This window comes from Anguilla anguilla, chromosome 9 (assembly GCF_013347855.1).
Source record: "Anguilla anguilla isolate fAngAng1 chromosome 9, fAngAng1.pri, whole genome shotgun sequence".
In the NCBI taxonomy this organism is placed as follows: domain Eukaryota; kingdom Metazoa; phylum Chordata; class Actinopteri; order Anguilliformes; family Anguillidae; genus Anguilla; species Anguilla anguilla.
Window position 1 is genome coordinate 7,342,093 of NC_049209.1, and position 20,128 is coordinate 7,362,220.

The following is a 20,128-nucleotide window of genomic DNA, read 5'->3' on the forward strand; positions in this document are numbered from 1 at the left end:
ATTACATTGCGGCTGCTTTTTCAAGCATGATTCTGTTAAATTCCACATTTGAGCGTTCAACGGCCGATAGTATTACCAAGTATAGTGCGATCGAAGTGCTGTGTGATTGAATGCCTTTACTCTGGAAGAGATTAGGGCTTTTATAAGCGGCCGTCTCTTGCACAAATTGTGATCTCAAAAGTCCAAAGGTTTTACCACTAATTATTGCAGGCATTGGGTATACAGTCTCTCGACTGAATTCAATACCGTGCAGCTTTGATCAATGTTTTCCCTTCTCACTCAAAAGACTCCTTAAGTTAAATGCAAAATAGTTTTCATTAGACTGCGGACCGCTTTAATCGATAGCACGTCGGTCTCGGCAATCAATAGTTCAAAATTAAACACCGCCAATGTAATACTTCAGCCATTTAAACGAGGGCAGTATTAGATTACGCTCCGCAGCTGCAAACTTTCACCGGTGCTGAAGTTGTTCCAGTTGCTGACGCTAGGAGCTGTCCGCGGTGCTGAAACGGCAGCGGCTTGCTGAGTTGAAGGCGCTGACAGCACTCAGAGCGAGCAGTCCGCTTACTGAGCATTGAAATTAAACATTCTCTGCCTCTCAGGCAATTTCAGTTACAAATCTGCTCACTATCCGACTCTCAAAACCTGAAGGCCTTCCGTGTCGTGTGGGTGTTTTCCGAGGAATCGGGAAGTCGCTGTCAGGGCGAATATTTTAATTGTTTATCTTGCTTTTTGTCTGGAAAGTGTTTAACACAGGGACATATTATTTTGTAAACGGAGGAATCCACTTCAGTAGACATGTGTACAAGAGGAGACTACCGAATGAACGTGTTAGTTATGGTGTTGATGCTCTGCGCTTCTTCAATGGAAATTCGTGGTCAAGGTAAGGTTTCAATTTGTTTTATAACGGAGTACAATACGTCGTACGAATGTATTCGTCCCAGAACAGGATTTAAATATCGTGTCTGACTATCATTAAGCTTAGAGTACAATGCCATTTTAGTGTCTGGAAACAAAGAGTCTCTGAGTATGTCTCGCGTTCTCGTATTCAATCGATTCATAGATTTTGCTCATAGGTTCATTTCTGACTGAATATTTGCAATTAAATATCGGCCGACGGCTTTAGAATGGGGCGACGATATCCAGCTGTTTTCATCATAGCCTATCGTGGGTGTCTTTAACAGACGGATTCCACTAAGTCTCCCGAATCTCTGAGTAATCGGTAGAACTTGAAGGAATACAAGTCAGCCAGAGTATACATTTTTTTTCCGTGAACGTTTAGGCTGTAACATATTACAACTTTTTGTATCGTTCAAATATATAGTCGTCTTAAATTTAATGTTTGGTCTTCGCTTACATGATAAAGACGTGTTGGTAACCTTAAATCTTGTCAACAAACGTGGAAACGTCTCAAATTCCACGTTAGTCCTCTGTGTACAATGTGAGCTATTGTATCCTACGTATCCCGCGACCGCTTATCCCTAATGAAGATAAAAACAAGACTTTTACGAAGTTCAACAGGTCTACCCTTTTACCGGACACGTAGCCTACACGACAGATTCAGGAACTACAGTCTTTCCTTCTTTTATGTTACATTTTCTTTTATGTTAGGCCTTGGTCAGGGAATTTTTTTTAATCCACAGTCATTCGGCAATAACTGTCTTAATATATGAATTCAAGGTATCAAAAGACTGCCACGTCCTTCGGCGCTGTGTCCAAGGTAGCTTGCTGATTGCTTTGTAAAATGCCGCGTGTTGTCCTTCAGTGGGGAGCTTTGAAAAAAGGAAGTGGTGTTTTTCTCTTGTGATGCGCAACTTCGGACAACTGTAGGCTGTGCATGCACCAGTTTATTTTACTACAACTCCAGTGTGGTGACGCTCCACAACCGGCAAAAAATAAGCATCAAAATAATTCCGTCGGTTTTGTCCCGTGGCTTCCAGCTCTAATTTGCTTCACTCCTCGATTGTTTTTTTTTTGTTCCATTCTACATTGGAGTGCTCCAGTGCTCCATTAACCAATAGTTGTGTGCTGTTTGAATAACGAGATAGTGCACGCGGAACACTGAAGCACAAATCCTTTTTAAACGGTATTGCATTAATTCACCCTGGGTGTGTGTTGTTTCATAATATGTCATCCGATAATTTCTAGTATTGCACACCACATTAATACATTTCGGTAAAGAATCATATTGACATTGTTTCACGAAGCCAATACGAAACTATACTAACATATGATTGAAGTGCGAGGCTCATACGATTTAACACACAATGATTGTTCATGCATGAAAGCGGCATGCTCTCAGGTTTACGCACAGTAAAATGTCCGGTGTTAATTCAACTCTGACAGAGTAGCCTACACAACGAGTCTAAAAAGGACCATCCATATGTAGGCCTACTCTGTAAGAGTTGATTTAAGACTGCACATTTTACCGTGCAGTATGAATTAACACTGGCCAAAAGGATGGGCCAACAAATGCAGACACCTGGTAAGACACGGATGTATTTGTATATTTACTTAGGCGATATAAAGTAAGTGCATGGTTTGCCCTGCATTAAACTGACCTATTGATTATATAATATGCTTCATTATAATTATGGTCTGAAATGGGAAGTGGGCGCAGGATACTAATTTTAGGCTTAATAATGGTATTCATGGTAAATATTCGACTTATTTCACTGCTCATGCTTTCCACTTTGGCGTTTACACAACAAAAGAGCGTGCAGAAGACAGTTCGGATTGCTAGCAATCTGAAGGTCCGTGTGACAGACGGCACAGGGTAATGAAGCCTTAATCTCGGCGAATGGTTGAAGATTACTGCGCGAGCTGTTTAACGCAGCAGGGCGTTGCAAACTGGTGCAAACCGCCGTTTATGCCACAGATCGGCGGCCTGTGTGTTCACAGTAAACTCATGTGCTGTGTCATTTTATACTATACTATATTTGTGTATATTTGTTTTCCATTCTTTATCAGAGAATGATTAGCGTCCATTATAATGCACCACTTCAGTTGTCTTCATCTCACCATTAAATGTGATTGCTCAGAGTACGGGAGAAATAATTTATTGATCCGGGACTACTTTTATTTAAATACTCTTCTGCATGTAAGAGTCAGATGCTGAACACAGTTGCACAAATATACTGTGCACAAAAATACGTTTTGTATTTTGTGAAAATTATTATTTTTGTTTCTCATGAAGTTGATCTTGAGTGTCGTGTGGCATTTATTAGCCTATGTCGCTGCTGTAGATCTATAAGTGAGATAAGTCGTTTTATAACGGGAAGGATAAACAGTCGATAGGTATGAAATATAAAAAATAAGCAATGATTTTAAGGCTTTTTTTCTTTGGATTTTATATCCCGGAAGCACTCACCACATTTGAACTTCACATTACTCAATATTTCATTTCATACTATTGAAAATTCCACGCTCCTGGAAACCAGTCACATAGTCTGCGTAGCCAGTGTTGTTTTAGCAAGTCGTGCTTTTTGCAAAATATAAAATGTCGTAGATTGCCCAGTTAAACAGAACATGTATTTACATTCCAACAACTTCACTGACGGCAAATTTAAACGTGCTTCACGTTTTTTTAAACCTGAACGTCAAGTGAAATATCTGACGTTGGTTTATAGGTTTTTATTGTTTGACTTTTAAGAAGAAAAAAAATCCTAGCCATATGTTTTTTAAACCACTTCTGTCACCGTAACAACACGACCACTTAATTTTTTTCTGGAGGCAGTATTGGACATGGTTCATTTATAGTACTCACAGTAGTCTTTTATGGCAGATGGACGTATGTGCACGTGTCGTCTTTTCGCCTAGTGCGACATTCTTTGGCATTGTATGAGCTGATCATAGTGTATACACGCGTTTTATTATCCATAAAGAGCAGGCAAATTAAAATGATGACTATCATTCTTATTGAGCCTCATGAAGCTGCTGTGAAAATTGCAATATAATGCATATTTTGAAACGATGTAACCTTTCACATTTTCCATTAGTGCTGTCAGAGTAGTGATTATGCGAGGGCAAATAAGACCTTTTTATTTGCTCTGTAAACTGCAGCAAATGGTATTTATGCAAAAAATATTTTCATGTTTTCCTAGCAGAGTGCATTGAGTCAGTCTCTTCAATGGCAAATTTCTCTAATGGGAATGTCTTGCTATTTGTTATTTAATTTTTTTTTTGGTTGTATTTTTCAGTGCCAAACAGGGTGGAACTCTGTGTCCTTTAATAAAATAATACCCCGCATAATCACCCTCCTCTGAAATATTAAAGAGCTTCTTTTCCTGAGAGTTGTTTAAAACCATTTAAGAGCAATTTCGAATGCTTAACTAAATGTTCAAAGTCCTAAACTATTGCTATTTAAGCTCGGCCTTTGACCTCCTCCACCCCCCCTCCACCCCCATGAAGGCTTTCTTACGCCCTCCTACCTCTTTGTGTTTGTCATCTTGTTCCAATATTCGCCAAGCTGCAGCGCTGCACCTCATCTGCAGAAATACCCTGAAAATCACTTTAACTAAAGTGCACATCCATCAATCGAGGCGGAGACAAGGTAAAAGCAGATGCTGTCGTAGATTGATGACATTTTCTTGCCGTTTCAGAGAAAAGGGGTGAAGGTCAATGAGCTGATTTATGAATATACCCCTTTGCATCAACGCAAACTATTAAACACACGCACACAAAAAAAGTGTCAGGCACTCAGCATTTACACATTTATTCTTTAATATTGAAGCAAAACTACATTTTGTCTGCACAGATTGAGATTGAGTTTTGTTTACCGCAATGTTTTGCTCTCCAGGCACACCCAAAAAAAAATAGTCAGCAACCCCCTTTTCTGGGTCCTTGTAAGATCCAGTAATGCAGTAACAGCAAAAATAACAGACAGACAAGACAACATCACGCCACACAGTTTTAGAGAGTACATTCCAATTTATTCTCAGAGAGTGACTTAACCAGCGTGGTCAGCAGGAGTCACACACAAACCCTGTGCCTGTGGAAGTGTGGCCCAGCAGTTCTTCAGCCAATCAGGTCTTGTGGGAACTCAGATTACAGAGTGTCATGGTAGGGTGACATGGTAACTGTGACGGGCATGGCACAGCGTCCCGTGCCACCTTCGCACCATTCCATGATGGTATTACCCACAATGCATTTTAACATTTAGCACAATCTCATCCAGAGCCACTTACAGTATAGGAATATAGCAATTTATTATTGGTTTATTCGTACTGGACACTTTGCTCCCTTGTGCAACCTGGCCTGCCAAATGATCGGCCTACAGTTTGAATACCTGCATGCAGCACCTGTCCCCAAATACAATTTGTGTTGTGGTTTCAATTCGCGTCCCGCAATCCTGTGAAAGCAAAGGGCAGCTGACTGTCTTTCCTGCCTTCTGACAAAGATCTGAGCTGAAGTGAACGGCAACCTTGAACACAACCTCTCATTATTACCCCAACCACACCCTCTCATTATTACCCCAACCACACCCTCTCATTATTACCCCAACCACACCCTCTCATTATTACCCCAACCACACCCTCTCATTATTACCCCAACCACAACCTCTCATTATTACCCCAACCACACCCTCTCATTATTACCCCAACCACACCCTCTCATTATTACCCCAACCACACCCTCTCATTATTACCCCAACCACAACCTCTCATTATTACCCCAACCACAACCTCTCATTACTACCCCAACCACACCCTCTCATTATTACCCCAACCACAACCTCTCATTATTACCCCAACCACAACCTCTCATTATTACCCCAACCACACCCTCTCATTATTACCCCAACCACAACCTCTCATTATTACCCCAACCACAACCTCTCATTATTACCCCAACCACAACCTCTCATTATTACCCCAACCACACCCTCTCATTATTACCCCAACCACACCCTCTCATTATTACCCCAACCACAACCTCTCATTATTACCCCAACCACAACCTCTCATTTTTACCCCAACCACAACCTGTCATTTTACCCCAACCACACCCTCTCATTTTACCCCAACCTCTCATTTTTACCCCAACCACAACCTTTCATTTTCACCCCAACCACAACCTCTCATTATTACCCCAACCACAACCTCTCATTTTTACCCCAACCACACCCTCTCATTATTACCACAACCTCTCATTTTTACCCCAACCACACCCTCTCATTATTACCCCAACCACAACCTCTCATTTTTACCCCAACCACAACCTTTCATTATTACCCCAACCACACCCTCTCATTTTACCCCAACCTCTCATTTTTACCCCAACCACACCCTCTCATTATTACCCCAACCACAACCTCTCATTTTACCCCAACCACAACCTCTCATTATTACCTCAACCTCTCATTTTTACCCCAACCAGCAGGGGGCATAGATACATGTGCCAGAAGGGCCAGGCAGGCCACAGCTGTACCCTTTGTCTGTTCCCCTTTTTTCCTCCTGAGAGCATGCCGCGCACTACACTGCAGTACGCCCTCACACCTGCCTATAACGAGAACCCTTTCTCACCCTCTGTGCACCTCTGTGGGGGACAGTGAATCCGAATCGGTGTTTTTCGCATGTTAGCCAGTGTCAAATTAACACCGGGCATTTTACTGCGTAGGGATTGGCTCCCAAAGCGCACTTTGCCATTGCACAAGAATAGTCTTCATGGTGGTGCTGATTGGCTGTGCAGATTAGGCCCCGAGTGGGAGGTTGATGTATTAACGCGACGATGAGACCTCTGTCACACTTTTTAATGCTCCCGCTGAAATAAGCATTCAAGCTCTGTGATGATCTGGCACCCCCAAGGGAGAAGTCTCAGCCCCTCTGGAGGAGGCGGAGATGGGGATTGGGGTGGAGAAGAGCCGCTGGATCGAGCGGGTTGCCAATCGCTTGGTATTGGAATCGATTTGGAGGAGATAGAGCGTGCGCATTAATCTGAGGGCAGCGCTGGAGCGCGGCTACCCCGCCTAATTGCGGAAGTCTAATTTCACCTCTCTCTCTCCATTATCGCTGTTTTTGTCCGTCTCGTTTCTCTTCACCTTTGTCTGCCCCCGACGAGCCGCACCGTAGAATCTTTTTCTAATTATTAAGGACGTTTCTGCCCCTTTGTGCCAAAGAGGAAAGCGAGAACATGGAGTTTTGTGAATGCAGCCTTCTCTCCTGTGCACATTTGCAAATGCTCTCGCACATTGCATTTGTATCTTGAAATCATTGTGGTTATGTTTTTTTTTTCATTAAAATATTTCCTCCCTAATTCATTTTAAAATCCTTTGTGTAAATTTTCGAAGACGTAAGGTGAAGAGACCGTTAGCTCTTGAGTCTCGTGTTCATTAATTTAATCGTAACTTTATACGCAGGCGCCATGCCGTAATTTAAATGCCCAAACAGAGCGCCTTCATTGTTTCACACGCTAGGGAATAGAAAACATCAAAATTAAATGTTTTTATATCAGTTTTTTTTTTTTTTTGGAAGCCCATTACGGTTTACAGTTCAACATTGTCTGAGCCTGTTGAAATATACTGTGGAAGATCCAGAGGATTGTGACAAGAAGAGGGATTTTATGTATCTTGCAGCTCATTAAAAGAATTACAAGCGCCCGTTTGGCTGATGGAATTCTGCTTGACGTGCTGCTGTTGGCTGAGAATGTTTTACTAAAGATGAAACCGCGAGATTAAAATAATGAGGTTTCCACGGAGACGTAGAGGAAGAATAGAGATTCTTTCTCCAGCCCCATCTGAGGCGCAGGCCTAATTGTTGGAGTTGTTCTTGACAACTATCATTTATCGCTCGGATGAAACAGAATCAATTCGGATCAACACAAGGCGGTTCTCGATTGTTTGCATTACCAAGGGTAGAATGCGTTTTTGGTTACGGAGTTTAATTTTCTCTTTTCCTTTGTGCTATGATCGGCTATTAAAGGCGGTGTTCGATGGTTATTCTCTCAGATGATGATGTACAATCTAAGTGCAGACGAAATATATCCTCCCAGGTCTTTGACCTCATCTTAAATGCTTGTCTCTTCAATGTTGAAGTGCTCGTTCCCCACTTCTGTTTGGCTTTGAATCACAATTAGATTATTTAGCATTCTTCTACTCTCAGTCATGAATATACATGGTTATTTGTGTGAATGGGGACAAAGCTGGAATATACACATAATACAAATGTTTACTTGTCTAAATGGGGACAAAGCTGGAATATACACATTAACAAATGTTTACTTGCCTAAATGGGGACAAGGCTGGAATATACACATTTAAAAATGTTTACTTGCCTAAATGGGGACAAGGCTGGAATATACACATTTAAAAATGTTTACTTGCCTAAATGGGGACAAAGCTGGAATATGCACATTTAAAAATGTTTACTTGCCTAAATGGGGACAAAGCTGGAATATACACATTTATACATGTTTACCAGTGAAGGCAGGGACAAAGCTCTTTTTAACCAATCTCAAATTTATTCCATAAAAGGACATACATCATCACCGGGCTTTTGTGGTAAAGTGACAACCACCCCCATTTATCCGTCCACATTTCGTCCTGAAATTGCTGTGAAAAAGCTGTTTCCTCACAGATCAGATGAGCGTTGCTTCGTGTAGCAGGACGGGTGGGTGGAGGGAGGGGTTGGACTATCCTTTCAGTTAAAATTCTCACTCCTAAATTGTAATGATCGTATGATGTTGTGGATTGACAATTCTCAACACCTGTTTTTTTTTGGAGCGCTGGTGATTGACTCCATCAAGGACTATTCAGAGACTGTGCACCATCCTAATTATTTTCTGTTTCCTCTAACTTGTCAATTGAAAATGAGTGTCATTATACATGAACGGCCCCCTTCTCAAGGCAAAGCTTCTGAATGAGGCTTTTGACATCTTCCAGGAAGCCCGGAGAGGACACAAGAGAGCCTTAATTTTCCTCCTTTCTTCCTGTATAAATGTTCTTGATTTGCTGCAAGCTTTTTCAAGAGAGCTCTTTGGTTTGCCCCTACCCCTGTCAATCAGGCCAGGCTGCACATTGTTTGAATTTTTTGTTCCAGCTTCTCACACTCTCTCCGTTTCTCTTTTTTTCTGTTTATTGCTTCCTTCTTTTTTTACGGTAGTAAACCAGCAGAGCTGGAGATCGCAGGTGCTGAGTAACGCACCCCTGCGCCTGATGGTCTTTTCATCCATTCACTCAGCCGTGTCTATTTCAGGCCGCACTCTGGCATAGGGATGTTGGTCACTGCTGCTTTGGTAAATGGACTGCATTTATATAGCGCTTTTATACAAAGCACTTTACAGTTGATGCCTCTCATTCACCCATTCACACACACGCACTCACACACCAACGGTGAAAGGCTGCCATGCAAGGTACCAGTCAGCTCGTTGAGAGCAATTAGGGGTTAGGTGTCTTGCTCAGGGACACTTAAACACACCCAGGGCGGGGGATCAAACCGGCAACCCTTCGACTGCCAGACAACCGCTCTTACCTCCTGAGCTATGTCGCCCCATCATACTTTGGGAAAAGTATGACTGGGACTTTTCCAGTTTCAATGTTGCTTAGTCGACCAGGATTAGATAATCTGACCCCCCTATTAAAACAAAATGTGACAGGCTCCGCTCTGATAAGTATATACCAATGGTAATCAAATTAATTATTACTTTTTGGCCACAGGCAACAGAATGGGCGGAATGGCCCTTTCCAAGTGTTGTATTCATTACAAAAAGACGTGCAAAATGCATGGCATGCATACAGATGTGCAAACAGCATAGAGATTCTAAATAATGCAAATGAGTCCTACAGGGAAGATGGTGCAGCACCAGCCTTCTCCGGTTTTATATGCTAACACCTTGCCAGTCATGGTATTCTTACATCTGAACATAGGCTTATTGACTCCCTGGCAGAAGAGATATTGTATCTCAATGGGACCTTCCTGGTTAAATAAAGGATAATAAATAAATAAATAAATTGAAATATGCACTGTATATTTACTGTATATGTACATATAATGTGTGTGTGTGTGTGTATATATATATATATATATATATATATATAAAATATATATATATTTATATATAACCCTAACACAGCTTAAATGTTAGGGTTTAATATCACATGGGACTCCTATTGATCTTCTTCAGGTTGGTTGAAGCAGAACCACACTAGGTCTCCTGTGTGGGCTGTTCAAATGATCCTAATGGCGCCTTATTAAAGGTTTGCTTCTCTGTGTGTGAGCTCGCAGGGTGCACCTCTGTACGAGGGCTTATGATAAATCAGGTCGGATGCATCGGAGGCCTAGCTGTTTCCCTGACCTCCGGTGGGTGTTTACCCATTGCATTATCCTCATTATTATCTTCAGCGTGCTGATGCTTTTATTAAATGCGACTTGCAAACTGTTGTTACCCATTTACACTCGAGAAGAGGGAAAGGGATTCAGCAAATACCTAACAACTGCTCACGCAGACTGTCGATGGGGGAACTCACTGAAAAATGAATGGCTTTCAATGGAGCGATCAAAACGATAGTCGTTTCATTTAATGTGGCAAGACAAATCGGCTGTCTTCTTCATATTTAATAAGGATATGATTTTATTGTGTTGTGTGATGTCTGAGAAGCCTTGAGATGTGCCAGATAGCTTGCAAGCAAAAAAAATAAGTGCTATAGTTTCTATGCTTTGTTGTGTTATTCCTGCTTGTTGTGGAAGAATAATTCTGTTTGTAAGTAATGCTGTAGTGTGGGTGGTACAGTCTATAGAAAAAGCTCAGTTCCATATGTGCCACACTAAGGAAGTGAGTTTTAAAGGTGTTACTGTATGTTGGCAATAGCATAGTGTGTAAATACTGCAGCATGCGTGAATGGTGGCACAGCAGTGTTGTTGGGAAGTGGGGTATGTGTTTTATTTTTTATTTTAATGTTTAATATTTGATAAGGACAGCTGCATTTAAACATAGATTATTGTCAAACAATATCCAATGCAGTGTATCACAGCATTTATAGCATACGCTAATTCCTGATGCTTGTCCCTTGTGTGTGTGTCTGTGTGTGAGTGGGAGCCCTTGCCTACAAAAATGTTTGTTGTACATCCTTGCTGTCCTGCACTGAGCAGGAAGGCATCGCTGACGGGCACAGTGTCCTGGAGCTTTTCTGCGGCCTGCTAATGGCACACTGCCCCTCCTTCCGTGGTTCAGCAGGGGTGGCTGGTGTGGAAAAAAACTTGATGGAAAAGATTTGGTGGAGAACATCCCCCCCCCCCCCCCGCTCCCCCCACCTCCATCGCTGTTCACCTGAACCCTGTATCAATCCCCTCCTGTCTGATGAAAAGCAGTCAGGTGTCTCTGCCTTTATAAGGTCAAGCCTCCCCCTTAGCCTCGGGGGCACTGCGGGGCCCAGATCCAGCCTGCGTCTCCCCGGGGGGCCTGTCGCGGCCCCGGGGCCCAGTCGCCACGGAGACGGAGAGCGTTACCGCGGCGCCCTCGCCCCCCCCCCTTTCCGCGCATCGGCGGGCCGGCCGGCGTACGCCTCGCTAATTAGGACTGGCGCCTGTGAGCTCGGGTGGGAAAGCGAGGGCCCTCCGGAATGATTAGCCCCCGGACGGCTCGGGCTCGGGCTCTACCCCCCCCCCCCCCTCGGAAACGCCAGCTCCCATCAGGAAAGCACTTCATCTGGGGATAGCGCCGCGCCGCGCCGGGGGCGCACCCACGTGGAAAGGCAGGCCGTAATCGCCCGGGAGACACGCGCCCGGGGGGGGGAGTGGGGGGGGGACATTAGCATTCACAGCCACCGGTGACCTCCGCAAGGGTCGTTCCCCCCCCCAGCGACCCCCCCGTAATTTCTTCTGAACACAAGTAATTAAATTCTGCAGGAAAGGATAAACAAATCTGAAGTAGCCAGTGGAGATAATGACACGGCGGTAGGGGATCGCCAGACAGGTAGGCGCATCGACGGAGCGAATTGAAAAGCGGGAAAAGAAGTGGGGGTGGGGGGGACGGACGTCAGCCAAGGCCCCCGTCCCAGGCGGGGGCCCCGGCTGACGGCGCACGGCGCACGGCTCGCGTCACGCGCTCGCCGTTTCCCGCTAAACCGCGTTGTTTGTTCCCGGGCCCCCGACCGCCACGCCGAGCGGCGATAAATCAAAGATCAGAGGCTGGCAGGCTGGGAAAAATAACTGATCAGAGGCGCGCGGCGTCTGCCCGCGCGGAGGGAGAGGCCATTAGTCTCAGATGGTTACACGCGCGGAGGGAGGGAGGGAGGGAGGGAGGGAGGGAACGAGGGAGGGAGGCGGCGTCTTTGTGTAACAAAGCTTCGCGGCTTCACGCGCCAGCCAGCCTGCGCGGGTTCCGGAGACAAGCTGCCGCGTTTGCGCCGGTTTACCTGACGCCGTGAAATATTCATGGGTCTTCGTCTCACCTCGACACTCGAGAAAACGTCGGCCTCCCGTGAGACTGAGATGATTTGGCTCGCGGTGAAAGGTGTTTTCTGACCAAAGTGTTTAATGCTTCTTGTACTGATGGGATCGGTAATTTGTCGGTTCATGATCTGAGCGCCAACAAGGACTGAATGTATGTGAAATGTGATTTTGTCTCATTTATAATGAAAGGTAGGGGGAAGAGGAATAGGTCATCTTATTTGCCCTCATGTCATTCATGCTTTATTGGCATTTCTGACCATTTTGGGTGAAGGGAGACAGGCATGTGACCTTTCTGATAGGTTCCTGTTAAGCAGTTCGGTGCGCACCGTTCTTTAATTGGTTCATTGTGAATTTTGCTTTTCAGAGACCCTTGCTCTGCAATCAAGCAAATATTTACCTTGCAATTTTTACCACATGGGACGGCAGTTAATGCTGACATGTGTTTGTCTGAATTAATGTACACTTTTCTAAGAAATAACTCTGGGAAATGTAGTCAGCAGGTGCTGTCTGGCTGATTATCCCGAAGCTGGTTTGTTTACTGGTGCGTGTGGAAGGAACCCTTGATTACAGTTTTGTGGACTTGCTTTCCTTGTGTCTATATGTTTAAAATCTTAAATGTGTTCAGGTCCTACAGGAGACTCGTTGATGGGGTTGTGGGAAGATTGTGCTGAGTCTGACCTGTGCACTACATGTTCAGAGGTATTTAAATAATGCTACGTGCCAACTCCCAGAGGGCATTGGGGAATGTAGAATCTACCGGTGGGTAACACGATGTACTGCCGCGTTTAAAATATTAAACACTGTCACTCAGGGCAACGGAGGAGCAGTTGAACAAAAGTGCGGCTGTTAAGGTAGTCATTAGATCACAGAAGAGCCCCCCGGCCTCCCTGCCCTCCCTCCCCGGTGACCGGGAGCAAGCTTCACCAAGGCCTTTCTCTTAGTCATGGAGGCTGCACTTGATTAAAATGGAGTCCTTTTCATTTGCATAAGACCGTGATAAAATCTGCTTTTTTTGTCTGGTCTCCCCATTGATTGGTATAGGCCTACGTGTACAAATTAGTCCCGTCGGCCTGTAACTGCATCAAAAATCGTATCCGTTCTCTGGAGATTACGCTGCAATCAGGTCAAGCCTCCTTGAGAAGTTACAGTGAAAGGCTGCCATTCATTCAAAACCCAGCAAAGTTTTTTGAAGGTGGATTTAAAGCAACAGGCCTGCATTGGAGCAAGGACAGGTTTCAGAGGGCCGCCGCTGGTTCGCATTTCACTGAAAGCAAAAAGTCTACACTGACATGATGGCAGATTTGGGAAAAAAACGATAATTCAAAAGATCCCGTTGCACCTTGATGATTTTTCTGCCCGAGAGTGTCGTTCTGTTCTTTTTATTTTTATTTTTTTTTGTTTGGCTTTTTGTGGGCATCCTGCCATACAAGAAACGGTGGCTCTGAACTGCAAAATACAAATACAAAAACTGAAAAAACAAAAAAAAACAAATTGGTGTAGTGCTGAGGTGCAGATGCAACATACAGTACAATCACAAAAACTTGCCAAAACCCCCCCCCCCCCCCCCCCCCAAAAAAAAAATATCATGCTGGAACTCCTTTCCTTGAGCAGAGCGGCCTCTGGCCACAGGAGCCCCCGGAAGCAGCTCCAACTGAAAATAGCAACTGAGAGGACTAAAGTGAGTGAATGTGAAAGCTTTTGAAGGACAAGCGGGTAACACACATACAGTACATCCAACCTGCTACTTCTGAGTATTCCAGTGCTAAACTGCATGTACGCTCGAAAGCAGCTCGTACGGAGGGTTTGACGGTGCTGAGGTCAGCGTGATGCATCCCTGTGGGGCCCAGTTACGCCGACTTCCTGTCTGCACGCGTCACATCCGGGCCCCTGGCTTCCTGCGTTTGTGTGGCGAGTTTGTGCATTTGCGTTCCACTCTCCATGTCTGCGCTCCCTCTCCATGTTTGTGCTTCCCTCTCTGTGTTTGTGCTTCCCTCTCCATGTTTGTGCTTCCCTCTCCATGTTTGTGCTTCCCTCTCTGTGTTTGTGCTTCCCTCTCCATGTTTGTGCTTCCCTCTCCGTGTTTATGCTCCCTCTTCGAGTTTAGGCGCTCCCTCTCCGTGTTTAGGTGCTTCCCTCTCCGTGTTTGTGCTTCCCTCTCCGTGTTTAGGTGCTTCCCTCTCCGTGTTTGTGCTTCCCTCTCCGTGTTTAGGCGCTCCCTCTCCGTGATGTTAAGTTCCCGTAGGCGGTGCGGAGGCCCCCCCCGCTCCCCGCTCCCCGCTCCTCGCTCGGCGGAGCTGGCGGTAATGAACTGGCCGAGTGTAGCGCCGATGTCGGGCTGTTAAGAGCCTGCGAGACAGCGGTAATAAAGATGAATAACACCGATCAGGGGCGCGAGGCCTGCCCCTCCCCGGCTCCGGCCGGCCCACGTCCTTATTTACGCTCGCACAGGGAGCAGCCGGGAAGGCCACGCAAGGGAGGGCAGTGCTCACATTTGGGCAGGGCATTTCGACTTTAATCATGGTTTTCAGCAGCTCTATCTGACCTCTGACCTTTCACTGAGAGAGAGAGCTGAGTGAGACATTTTTTAAATACCGTGGCGCATGGTAGGCCTCATTTACAGGTTTTGCAATATCCCTGTTTGCGGGCAGCTGAAATACAAATTAAATACACTTCTTTAATTATGAAAACCTGTAACAGGACTGTACAGTGATATGCTTGTTGATTTTGGACCGAAATTCAACAGTGGAATTTGTGCAGCAAATTCAGTCCAACCAAATGTTCCATTTAATTGGTGGAACAAGTAAAAAATGCTCTTTAAGTTCTATTTATATGCTGGTGAAAAACGTTTTTGATATTGTATATTGTGAATTAAATTGTGTTTGACCTTAGATATATGTCTTTTAGTGTTATTTACCAGGTAAAGTGACAGACCTGCTCTTAATTATCTCAATAATGAAAAAAGGAAAAGGAGACAGCCTGTGGATAAGATTATAAAGAAACTAGGGCTGTCAATCGATTAAATTTTCGTTAATTTGCATTATTTTTTTAACGCGTTATTTTTTATAATTAATTAATCAAAATGAATGCGTTAATTTGACAGCCCTAAAAGAAACTATTTTGCAGTTAATTCTTTTAGTAAAAAAAATACTTTAGCATTGTTTCCATTGTGGAAATGTTATGAAATGGTTCCTCTAATCAAAGCACCAACATACAGTTTGGGGACCACTTTATGCTGCAAAATCTATACTGCATTTTTATATGCTTATGTTGTTGCTAGCTTGTGGAAATCGGCTTTGCGCATAAGGATATCGGCCCTGGAGTAGGTCTCAAAAGGACGTTACATTCATAGATTAAATAGTAACATAGTGTGTCTGCGCTATTGCAAGAAATATAAATAATCTTTCTATTTCTGTTATGCGTAACCTTTTCTTTGCAACAATAAGCAAGGTCCTACTGGAATCTGGGTTCTCTCTGTGGATGCATGTGCCTTTTCAGGCCTTAAAATGCCATGAAATATCAAGGATGCGCTGGTTTTTCAGTACCTGCCTATGACAATGGAATCTGCACGGATTTTATGAAAGGGTGTGGTCTGGATCTAGTTGTTCTGTGTTTTGGTAACACTTTAAACCCAGTACGTTGTCTTAAAGGTTCATGAAGCACAAACACTTGCGACGTTCAACATCTCCATAAATTATTGCTTGATCAAGGATGACATAACGTGTTACGTAAATTTTTGTTTTTAAATGTGACGACATGTATTGACGCTCTGCATATCGTCGGGTCTCTGAACATAATTCCTGCAGCAGTGCGTTTGAATAATTTATGAAGATGTTGTGCTGTGGTAAAGATGGTGTTATACATGCTTGGCAAGGTTTTAGTCTTTACGTAAAAGGAGACCTTTAAATGTTGAATAAGGACCGAATAGTGTAAGTGGAAATACAAGCGGCAGTTGATGTTTTCAGCTGTATGTGCTGTTCCCTGCTGATTGGAGCTTCACACACACAATACTGCCTCAGTCGCCACTGTCAGGGAAGAGCTGTAATATTCCGTGACCTTCAGTGGTGTCACGGAAGCGGCACGTATGGGCAGCACACGGTGTCCCGGGCATCACGGCGGATAAACAGCGCTGTAGGGGCGTAGCTTTTGTACAGGTGAGCCTGGCAGGCTGCACCAGGCCCTCCCCTACTGATGAAAATGGCTCGCCGCTTCTTTGACAGGCGAATGAAACTTAAACGACGAACGTCCTGACCGAGAACGCGAAAGAAAAACCGAAATCATTAAAAAAGAAAGATGTGTGGGTGTGCGGCTTGCGCGAGACTCCGTGTCCCGATTAATAAATGAGTGATTGCTAATGCGCCACGGCCGTAAAGCTGTCGCTGCGGCTGAGTGATGCCTCGCAGGGGATTGTTACGCGCACGCAAGTAAATGACCTGCTTGGGCGTCGGCGATCAATAACCCTTCCTGTAAGTGCGGCGGGGGGAAATGCAAATGTTATTCTGATGTGTGCGTGTGTGGCTGCTTGTAATTTCGGGCCGTGTAATTCGCCTCGCGCCGCGCGCGCGGCGTTAGGAAGTCGGCGCGTGAAACGAGCGCTCTGCCGGCGGCGAGGTTTACAGGAAAACGTCCAGAGCGGCGCGGAGGCCTGTCTCCGTTTGGCCCGCTCTTTGCAGCCGCTTCGTAAAAAACCGGTCCCTTCAGAGCCCGCGGCGACGGAAAGCTGCAGCCGCTGGATGCCACGTTGCGGTGTCCGGTCATCGCGTTTACCGTAATTCGCCGGCAGCAAAGAAGAACGTATTCAAAACCCAGTAGGTCCTCAGTGCTATTTTTAATTTCCGTAAAAAATGCATGTAAGAGAGGAGGAGAAAAATGAAGGGATCCATTCCAATGTACATAAACAAAGGAAGGACAAACTTACCGCCTCCCACTATCTGTTCATGGCCAATCAGGACTGTCCATTTCACGACAGAATGCAGGTCCAATATTTGCTGCTCAGAATCTTATCTTCACCACATAAACATTACAAAGCAACCATGGGTATGTTAACCAAAAATACATATCTATGGTTTTTGTTATGTGAGGCCAGATCTTTGTATCATCTTTTTTAATTCAGAAAATTGAGTCTTGATATTATGTGCTGGATATTAAGTTTACTGTTTTAGTACTGATATTTTATGCATATTTATGCATATTGTTTTATTATTATTACACATTTGGTATGGCTTGGAAATTAAATTAAATACAGTTTATTGCTGCAAAGTTTTTTTGAGACAAATAAGCAGCAGCTCTGCCGAAGCCTGGCTCTGTGCAGCATCCGGAAAGTTCCGCCTGTGCAGGGGGACGCTGCTAATGGCCTTGCTCACATGCTCTCCTTCTCATTGTCAGCGCAGTAAGTGGTGGCAAGCTGCATCGGGGAGGCTAATGCGATAGCCTAGCGCACGGATTTGCATTATACATATTTATGCGCGTGGTGCCTTTGAAATGGTATTTTTCTATATGACACACGCACGGGCCCTTCTCCCATCTGAACTCCTTCAGTGAGCGGTTCGGAGCCCCTGTGTGCTGTTTGTTTACTCCACTTTAGGGACGTGGCAGTGGGTCTGTGGGTAATCTCTACCTCCCCTCCTGCTCAGTTTATTCTCGCAAGCTGTCTCTCATGGGGCGGGGGTAGGGGTGGGGGGGGGTGTATGGGCGCATTTGTGGTGGTGCTGGGGAAGATCAATTTGTTTTATTGTTTTTGAATCGTCCTTCAGGCATTGCACCTTGGGGATTTATCTTCAGAGAGGTTTAAAAAAAAAAAAAAAAAAAATTTGTATGGTTGGAAAAAGCCCCTCATATCTCCTCATGCAAATAGCATTTGATGGTAATAAGACCAACATCCCAATATCCCTCCCTACATGCATGCACACACACTCACACACACACATACACACTCACACACACACACACTCACTCACACACACACCCTTTGAACACCAGAACTGAGTTTGCATACGCCACCGCATCTGCAGTACACAGTTAAATGCTCGACTGGCTAGCATTGGGGGGGGGGGGGGGGCGGGAGGAAGTCGTGCTGCGGAAGGTTCTAGACGCCGGGCTCTCAGCGAAATGCAGCCGGAGCGTCTCTTCATCTGCCACTCCAAATATCCCAGCCCATTTCTTCACGTCGTTACTAAGAGCATCTTGTCACATCAGCAGAGGCTCACTGCCCCCCCCCCACCCCCCCTCCCTCCCTCCTGCCCAGCCCCCGATCCCCCTCCCCCACCCCCCCCACCCCCCCCCCACCGGCACAATGGAGAGCAGATTGATAGCGTCTTGCAGAGGAAAAATATTACACTTTTTCCAGGAAGCATCATTTAAATTGCGGCCTACAGGACGTCACGCTCACAGAACTCCCCAATCGCCCCCCACGGGGGCCACCTGCGCCTCCGGACCTCCTCCGCTCCGGGCCGGACAGGGAGGTGTTTGATATGGTAATGGCTCGGGCCCGGCCGCGCGCGCGACGCGCGATCGATGCGTCCTGACACCGCTAACAATTTCTGATTTTGATTAAACATGCTCCCCCGTTACCCGCCGGCGGCCCTGTCTCATCTGACACGCTCCATCTGGAGGCTGCGCGCTCGCCCGGGCCGTCCCCCGATGGTTTCATCTGAGCGTGCTCTGTGGGGGCCGGGGGGGGGCGGGGGGGGATGGGGGTGTGGTGATGAGTGCAGAGTCTGCTGCTGCATCCCAACTTGTGGTCACCAGGGCAAGAGTTTTGCACCAATCAGAGGCTAGGAGCCTGGTGGTATCCGGGGGGGGGGGGGGGGGGGGTGCGGGATGAACCTGGTCACCTTTTGGAAATCGGGGGCTCCGACAGTTCAGCGCACAGGGAAATTGCGCAGCTGATCGGCGGCGGCTGACGGGCCGGGCCTCAGCACCGCGCCCCCCATTAAGCACCGCGTCCGGTACCCAGCAGCCAGCGGGGCCACGGGCACAGACAGTGCGAGACCCCTGGAGGAATGCGATCCACCGCACCTCCCCGCGATGGCGCGGCCTCCTCGCGCAGCTGGGTCCGATCTCGCCGACGCGTCGCGCTTCGTCTCTCCTCTCTCACCGACTCCGGCCCCGGCACCGGGCCCCCGCTCGAACGGCGGTCGTATCGCGGCGACGGAAAAGCCGTCTCCGTCTCGTTAGAGACGATACCCTCGCATCGATCGGTCGGGGAACATCCGGTTCGCTGAGCGAAGAGCCGCAGAGGGCAAAGATTGTGGTAAAGCGTCTGGCCTGACGGGTATCTATCTCTCTGTTTATTTATTTATTTCCCCCCTAGCGCAGTAGACTGGCTTATCTTCCGTGGTGCTTGGCCCGGCTGGGTGGAGGGACTTAGGATGGGTATCAGTCAGAGCCCTTGGCGCTGATAGCGAGCCCTTTCTGGGATTATTTCTGGATAAGAGAAGAAACTGAGATACAGAAGAGAAAAAGGGGGATGGACTATAGAAGAGCTGTACAGAATGAAGCCTGGACTGGGCAGGACTTTCCACATAATAGTCCTTTCTATTTCCATTTCTATTTCTGCGCTTTTGTCTAATCTAAAGATATATCAAAGGTTTTTACATCTACAAACAAATTGTCTAGTTATTGCGGCTCATGGCATTTTTACATAGACAGTCGACCCGACGGAATTAGAATGCTAAAAGCAGTAGTCGTTGTCTGTAATTACGCCAGTGGAAACAGGGTGCTTGACTGAAGCCGAAGGAAACGTG

The 20,128-nt window shown here is 45.8% G+C and overlaps 1 protein-coding gene across 4 annotated transcripts in view; it reads left to right on the forward strand.

Annotated features, from left to right (window-relative positions):
* The first annotated feature begins 469 nt into the window (after positions 1-469).
* Positions 470-20,128, forward strand: part of LOC118236395 (seizure protein 6 homolog) — a 207,165-nt gene continuing 187,506 nt past the window's right edge. For all 4 annotated transcript variants that reach the window (XR_004767027.1, XM_035434742.1, XM_035434741.1 and 1 more), the window contains exon 1: positions 470-883. Coding sequence is in view for 3 of the 4 variants with exons in the window: in XM_035434742.1 (XP_035290633.1) it covers positions 799-883 (85 nt within the window). In the remaining variant the exon portion in view is untranslated. The remainder of the gene's footprint in view (positions 884-20,128) is intronic.